Source organism: Lathyrus oleraceus, chromosome 4 (assembly GCF_024323335.1).
Source record: "Lathyrus oleraceus cultivar Zhongwan6 chromosome 4, CAAS_Psat_ZW6_1.0, whole genome shotgun sequence".
NCBI lineage: Eukaryota > Viridiplantae > Streptophyta > Magnoliopsida > Fabales > Fabaceae > Lathyrus > Lathyrus oleraceus.
In genome coordinates this window covers 322900680-322908746 of record NC_066582.1, presented here as the reverse complement: position 1 = coordinate 322908746, position 8067 = coordinate 322900680, and the positions used below count along the sequence as shown (strand labels likewise).

The 8067-nt window shown below is 37.6% G+C and overlaps 1 protein-coding gene across 1 annotated transcript; it reads right to left on the bottom strand.

Moving 5' to 3' along the window:
* Positions 1-5244: 5244 nt before the first annotated feature.
* Positions 5245-6360, bottom strand: LOC127137280 (proline-rich receptor-like protein kinase PERK12). The gene is made up of 2 exons (XM_051063750.1): positions 5646-6360; positions 5245-5411 (listed from the first exon to the last, which is right to left on the bottom strand). Exons 1-2 carry the CDS (start codon positions 6358-6360, stop codon positions 5245-5247), a joined length of 882 nt encoding a protein of 293 aa, XP_050919707.1.
* Positions 6361-8067: the final 1707 nt, after the last annotated feature.

Here is an 8067-nt window from a genome sequence, read left to right as displayed (position 1 = left end):
TTCAACATGTTGAAATTTTTTCTAAGTGTCAAGCCATATATCTCAATATTCCACCTTGATTAACTTTTTATGTGAGCTTCAAATGAGAAAAGTGTATTCATTAAAGTTATAGCTATTTCAAATACCTTCAAAATGGTAACCAATTTCATGTAATTTGGATTTGGAATGATAGAGTTATGCATTTTTGAAGTTTGGAAAAATCACTTGTTCAATGGTATATGTCAAAAATGACCTATAATGTAACCTCATATCACATGCTCATAAAAGTTGAATTAGCTCTCACTCCAAACATCAAAGTTGAAGTAGACATCTTGAATTTGATTGTGCAACTTGTAAATATTTCATCTCATATCAAAAAGTTTTTAAGTGTCAAGCCATATGTCTCAATATTCCACCTTGCTTAACTTTTTATATGAGCTTCAAATGAGAAATGTGTCTTTATCAAAGTTGTAGCTCTTTCAAATAACTTCAAAATGGTCACAAATTTCATTTCATTTGGATTTGAAATGATAGAGTTATACATTTTTTAAGTTTGGAAAAATCACTTGATCAATGGTATAGGTCAAAAGTGACCTATAAAGTAGCCTCATATCACATGCTCAAAAAAGTTGAATTAGCTCCCACTCCAAACATAAAAGTTGAATTAGACACTGTGAATTTGATTTTGAAACTTGGAAATATTTCATATCATAAAAATTGAGTAAGTTATGGCCTTGGGAAGTTAACTTTCAAATCAGGGTTTAGACAAAATGACCTATAATGTTTCAACATAGAAACTAATTTTCCAAGCAAAACTAGCTCTAGGTATTAACAGGAAAGTTGTTTGGAATGTCATTTAGAGTAAGTTTTATCTTGGAATCATTTTCATATGGTGAAAATTGTAGGTGATAGGGTTTAGGGAGACCCAGTTTTAATTAGATGAATTCATCTGGCCAACCACCATCAACCAACTTGCTAACCTTCAATTCTTTGGACTTTCTTGGCTCATGGTAGATCATATATGCATAATATTATTAAATTTGAAGTGTACCTTGAGAAATTTGATCAATTGGTGAGCTAGCTTGTTGGAGAAATTACTCAAGATACCCAGTCAAACTAGGGTTTCCAAGGCAAATCACCTCCAAACTCTTGAAGAAAACTTGATCAATATAACATGTAGGAATCAATGAAACTCATATATGATGCTCATAACCATTCTTGGATAAATTCATGGTTGTGCTCTTTGTCACGAGGGCCTCAAACCCTAGATATGAACTTGATAAATCAACGAGATCATGCCTTACCTACAAAAGAGTTAGGAAAATGCAAAGACATATTTTTGGTATTTTGGTTACTAAAATGATAATATAAAAGTATGATACAATCACATAGTTCTTGGTGATCTCTCCCAAATAAAACCCAATGAAAGAGGGGTAAGGAGGATGCCAAGGTATGATCCCAATGCTAATGCTTATGATGAAATTGCATGAGGGATCTTAGGGTCAAAATTGGGGTCTTACAGCTACAAATTCTCAACCACTAAAATCTTCCTAACAAACTTCAAACTGATAGCCATTCAACCAAACTCCTCTTCCCAACTAATAACAAAAGCAACTCTAACTTCTTCAAGAACCCTCTTCTAACTCCTCCCTCCATTGCTGTCAACTGGGAATTTTTCATATAAGCATCCTCCAACAATCACATTGGCAAAACCGTAACCAACTCTTCAATCACCTCTTAACATGGCCAACTGTCAACAATTCCAACAGAAACTCTAACAACTTCTAACCTCTCGCTTCAAAAACCATAACAGAACTGATCACTTTAAACTCTTCAATCGACATACTCAACTTCTTCGTTCCAAAACCAATAAAAAACAACTCTCACAACGGGTCCACAAAGAAGCATGAACAACAAATTAGAAGGAGAAGAAGAAATCAGAGACGGAAACGCGTAACAGAAGAAGGAGGGGATTTGATTCTCACCTGTTTCGTTTTTTGGAGGCACGAATCAGAGTATCGCTGCGATCATTCACTCAACATAATGACGCAATGCACGAATCCGAAAGGAACATCTTCATCTTTGTTCTTCAACATAACAAATCAACAATGTTTCACTCTTCATATCGATTCACTGGACGCACAATAAGATGGAAACATAGATAAAACGAGAGAATTGAGAAGCTTATCACAATATAACAGAAAACAAAAACGCAAGGCTAATGGGGAATTGAGGACCTTCACCTTCATCACGTTGGATTCACCTGAAGAGTAAAAAATAATTCTCTTCATTCTTCGGAGCAAGGACGATCATCACCACGAATCAACAACAACAAGGCACGAATTAAAGAGCTTCATTCTTCACTCGCTTCATCTCAGGACAACAAAAATCGCTTGCAATGCATAACCACGATACAGACGACACCGGTAAAATGACAACAACGGAGAATCTGATCGCTCGCGTGACCATCATGGACGATTTTACGACGCCGATGGTGAGTCTTTCTTTCCACGATTGACCTGAGTTATTTTCTTTTTTGGTTGAATTTGAGGCTAGGTTCAGTGATATTGTTGAGTATGGGTATTGGACCGTTTGTGAACCCGATTTTGAATTTTGGGGGGGGGGGGGGGGGAGGCTTGGCCCATAGGCCCTAACAAGCTTTTCTTGCCATGATTCATACCTTCAACCCATTTTCATACCCCCCTTGGCGCATCATTCATGCTAATTTTATTAAATTATATTAATCAGTATTTTAATCTTGTTTTCTTTTGATTAGCTTTAATTATGACTTTGCTCATAAATCTTGGAATTAGAAAATTTCGATTGTCGATTTTTGATAATTAGGAGCTATTTTGATTCATAAGATTTAGTTATAATTAATTATGTAATTAGAATATGATTAGGTTTAATCAATTTTTTAATTACATTTTGATTCTTGACTTTTGTGGATTAGGTTTGGAGTTAGGTTAATTAGGTTCAATTAGGAATTGTAGTTTAATTAGATCGATTAAATTTAATCATATTTTTTCTCAATTTGATTTTGATCATGTGGTTAGAAATTAGATATTTTGATTGAATCTTGCCATGCCTCGTTTCTAATTTTAGTTCTTTGTGGATCTTGTTTTCATTTTATTCATGATTTGGATTGATTTGGTTAAGTGTAGATTCTTCCATGGTTTAATATTAGGTTAATTTTTTTATGCTTGAATTATAATTGACCATTAGATTTGTGAATTGAATATTTTACCCCTAGGTTCAGGAATAGATTGATTTGCATGCTCCCTCAGGAATAACCTCTGATTAATTCTAATCATTAGATTAGGTTGACCACAAATCTTCAAGCTAATTTAAACCCTCTGATTCAAGTTGATCAAAAGAAATTTTGATCAATTAAACCCTTTGATTATGTATAAACCCACACTCCATTCAAGTGATCAAAAGTCACTTGATCACTTGATAGGATTAACTCTAAAGCTATAGAGCTCGAAGCCTCAAGTCAAGATCTTCAATCAAGGCATCCTCAGTCATACCAAGCAGCGGATTATACAAGATAAATCAAATGTCAACACTTGGTAAATACGACTCATATTGTACGAAATGAGCCTTAAGTAATAAGGAATGATGATAAGGAGTTTCTCCTTGAAGGTAGAGAAAAATAAGAAAGGGGGTTTGAATTGTTTCTCCAGATAATAAAAACTTTTGCAAATAAAACACACGCGAAAATACTGCTATCAACACAAAAGTTTATCCTGGTTCGCTTGAAATTCAAAGCTACTCCAGCCCACCCAGCCAAGGTGATTTCTCCTTTATCAAGGACTTAATCCACTAATCTTGAAAGATTACAACATAGAGCGTCTAAGTAGATAAAGATCTCTTAGCCTTGTCAAGTTTATAGACTTCACAAGTCACTTGAGGAATATTCAGCAAGTAATGAAAAATACAGTTATGTGCTTAGTTCTTCTAGGTAAGCAGAAGTTATACAATATGAGAATAGAAGTATTTCAAACTTAGAGCAAAAACTCGTGTGAAAAAGAATGAATAAGAATAAAAGAGATTTGTGATTTCTTTGCAGTATTCTCGTGTGCTTCGTTATCTTGTTATGAAGATGATCCATCCTTTATATAGAGATTTGATGAAGAGACCATTGGATGAGGAAATCTTGGCAATGATGGACTTTTAATGTCATTAATCTTTTTGTCCTTTCCATAGCAATTTTGGAGCGTGTTAACTTTTCTTCCAAAAATATATTCTTGCTAAAAGCGGAAGACTTCACAGCTAAGTCTTGGTGATCGTTCTGAATCAGAGTACACAGAGCTCAAAGTTTATGTTCAGTGTGTGTATCTTCAGATAGTTGCTGAGAGTTGATTGACTTCATAGGTACTTGATGTCTATCTGATAGTGATTTCTTCAGAGTGAACAAAATCAGATCCTGGAGTGCACTGTTCAGAGTCAGAGCTTCTGATACTTCTTTCTATGTAGATCTTGTGCGCTTTCTTTTTGTTCAGCGTCAGAACCTCTACTTGAATAACTTTTAAATGGTCATTCTGGACATTCATGTATATCAGATATATGTCTATTTGGCCTTTTTTTATTAGAGTCCTGCACACTTAGATAAATTATGTTAGGGTACCAATTTGTTTCATCCTTTGTTATCATCAAAACGTTAGAGATGAATTATAGACACATAATCTTGTTCTTACAATCTCCCCCTTTTTTATGATGACAAAAGCCTCAGAGTTATGATGAAACACTGATACTTCAACAAGGATTTAAAAGAATTATCTCAGAGCCAAATGAGTGATGACTCCCCCTGAGATAGATCATAATAAATTTTAGATGTTCTTACCAGATCTCCTTGCGTAGCAGCCAATTTTTACCTTAGATATTTCCTGCATAACTTAGAATTTTCATAAGAGATTTTAAATGTGTGCAGTAAAGCCAGAGGCTTAGATATTATTTCATCAGAGCTATTTTTATTCTCCCCCTTTTTGTCAGACTCAAAAAGACTTAACACAAAAATAGAGAAGTCAAAATATAATTCATATATGAGATAGAGAATTACAGATAAGTAGCTATTCAAAGTAGAGAGAAAACACAGATAATACATAATAGATAAGCAAGTAAGGAAAACAACAAACAAATCCAAAGTGCCTAAGGGTTCGGAGGCGGAGGCAGCCTCTGGAGCAGCTGATTCAGCAGGTTCTGAATGTTGTTGTTGACAGAGTCCTGTTGGTTCAGTCTTGCTCTGACTATCTGTTGCTCCTTCTATAGCTCTTCCAGAGTCTTTAGGACGAGAGGAGAGAAATTAGAATGAGATTGCTCCCCCTGAGTCAGAGCATCATCCCTTTCCTTTGCAGCTTCTTCTGCAGATATGCGTGTTGCTGCTTCAACATCAGATTTTGCTTTTGCTTCAGCTTCAGCAACAGCCTCCTCTGCAGCTTTTCTTGCTCTTTTATCTTATTCCTAACAAGCCTTCTCTTCTGCTTCTCTTCTATCCTTCTCTTCTGCCTCTCTGGCCAGACGTGCCTGCAGCCTCTCTCCAGCTTCTCTAATGAAGTCATTTCGGACTTGTTTAGAGAGGCCTTTCAGCTTGAAAGCCTCAAAGGTCATCCATCTGATCACTCTGTTCCAGTGAATCCTCACTGCAGAGGGATCGCCACTGATACCAGAGTTCTCAGATAATGATATGATATTCTCCATTAAAGACTCAACAAATAAGGTTATTGCTTCTTCTAGGGTGAGAAAGGTAGGTTCTGGTTTAGAGATAGGAGATGTAGGTGCTGATGGTGAAGGGGTTGTTTCAATGGGAGGTTTAGAGTTATGAATGATGGGGTTTTCAGAGGGAGTTTCGGTGGGTGGTTCAGATGGAGGTGTTGGTGGTTGTTCAGAGGGTGATGGAATGTTAGTTTCTGGTTTAGCTTGGTTGTGTATGGAGAGGGCACAAGCCTGAAGTTGAGCCAGAGTGGGAGATTGGGGGTCGGATGGCTCTGAGTCAGAGGATATGGTGTAGTAAGGTGGGGATGAAGGTGTTGAAGAAGGTGGTGATATAGGTTCATTGAATATTTCAGCTTCAGACATGGGCAAGGTTATGGTGGTGAGGTTAAATTTTTGTAGAAGGGGTGATGGTGGGTTAGAGGTATGTGTTTCAGAGGGTTTGGTGGTGGAGGGTGAGGGTTCAGAGTGTGTGTATATTAGTGAGGTTTGAGGAAGGGAAGAAGCAAGTTGCCTTAATTGAAAAGACGGAGAGTTAGGAGGCAGAGACTTACTTGGAGATGCGGAGGAAGAGACCCGAGGGACAGGAGGTCTGGATATAGAAGGTTCCCCCAGATTTGCTTTCTTAGACTTCTTCGACTTCTCAGAGGGCTCCCATTGTCTCTTCATAAAATTTGGTGGATGCTCAGGTAGCCAGTCTATATTATAGAGAAATATGAGATGTCAACTCCTTGGTTGGCCAGATCCTGCAGATAATGCGTAATAACCTCTGGAGGATCAATCTTTGAGAAGAGGTAAAGGCCATTGGGTATCTTCCTCTGATCTTTAAAGGCTTCCCAGGAGGTGTCCAACGAAGGCTTGACCAGAATCTTCTCAATTACCCCCCATGCTCTTCAGATTTCTTGAATTCAGAGGCCTCCCGATGTCAACAGTTACATCCTCCATCAGATTGTGGCGAATCAGATGATCCACCAAGCCAATCTCTATCAAAACGTCAGATATCAGCCTTCCCAGAGGAGTGTAAGTTCTTGGCTTCATGTTATTCCTGGTGTCCCTTACAGAATCCCTCAAGTACTTGAAAAGCAGCGCTGACAGATTCAGCTTGAGCCATTTGTGGAGGCAGTAGAGGATACACTTCTGGTCAGTGTTGATATAGTCTGAAGAGTTGGACGCAGGGCGGTGATGAATAGTCCCCAGAATGATCTTCAGCCAGACTCTGAGGCTCTGGTGAAGTTCCTTGTTCTTGGACAAATTACCCTCGGTGTTCTGCTTGAAAATTGTTGGGGCAATTTCCTTGGACATGTATTTTGCCCTAGGGTTAATATTGTAGATACATCTTCCCATATCTTCTCCATGTTTAGAAGGGTAGCGATTGATTTCTCGGTGATGACTAACTTCACCCCAAAACGTAGGACACAATATAATGGTCGTCTGAATCTGCAAAACGCCAGAATTCCTTGACCAGATATGTGTAAATGGGACCATAAAGCCTTTGAAAGTAGTTTTACCACCCTTGCTTTCTACGTTCTTCAGTGAGGTCTATCCCATTTCTTTTCATATTCTCGAAATCAACCAAAGATTCGCACAGTACTTCAAGCTTGTCAAACAGAGTGGTAAGGTTGATGTGGGGTTCACGATCCAAAATATGGGGTTCTTTGTAGATGGGAGTGGAGATAACACCAGTTGTTGCAGTGGTTTGTTGGGAAGAATTTGGAGGTTGTTCCGTTGATTCCATTTGTTGTGAGTAGTTGTACACTGATTGTTGCTGGGAATCCATGAAGAAGATGAAGTTGTTGAAGACATTTGAAGATGCTGAGAATGTTTGAGAGAGAGAGGCTTGTGTAGGATGTGAGTGAAAAGTGTGAAGTGTGGTAACTATAAATACATAAGAAGGGCATGCAAAACGACAATGTTAGATGGAAAAGGAACAATTAAATTTAATGATGGCACAGAAAAAGAGTTGACACGCTAGGGGAGAAATTGATTACAGCTAATGATGGAGGTCTAATCCATAAATCAACACATTACTCGAGGAGATCTCAAGGGTCTGTCTCTTGATCTATGCTAGACAGGTGTCTAGAAGATCCAAAGTCAGATGCAAGAGAAACCACATGTTGATCTATCTGATCTTTAGGAATACCAAGAGATTGGATCCTGAGGATATCTGATTCAGATGACTTCTAACTTGTAGAAATATCAGAGTCAGATCCAGACACCAGTTGTTATGTTCAGATCCTTATTTTTCCATTTCAGAGAAGCACACGTTTGATTCATTCTGGGCAATTTTCAATTTTTAAATGTTTCAGAATGAATGAGAATCTATCTTCTACAAGGGGTTTTGTGAAGATATCAACCCATTGGTGGTCTATATCTATG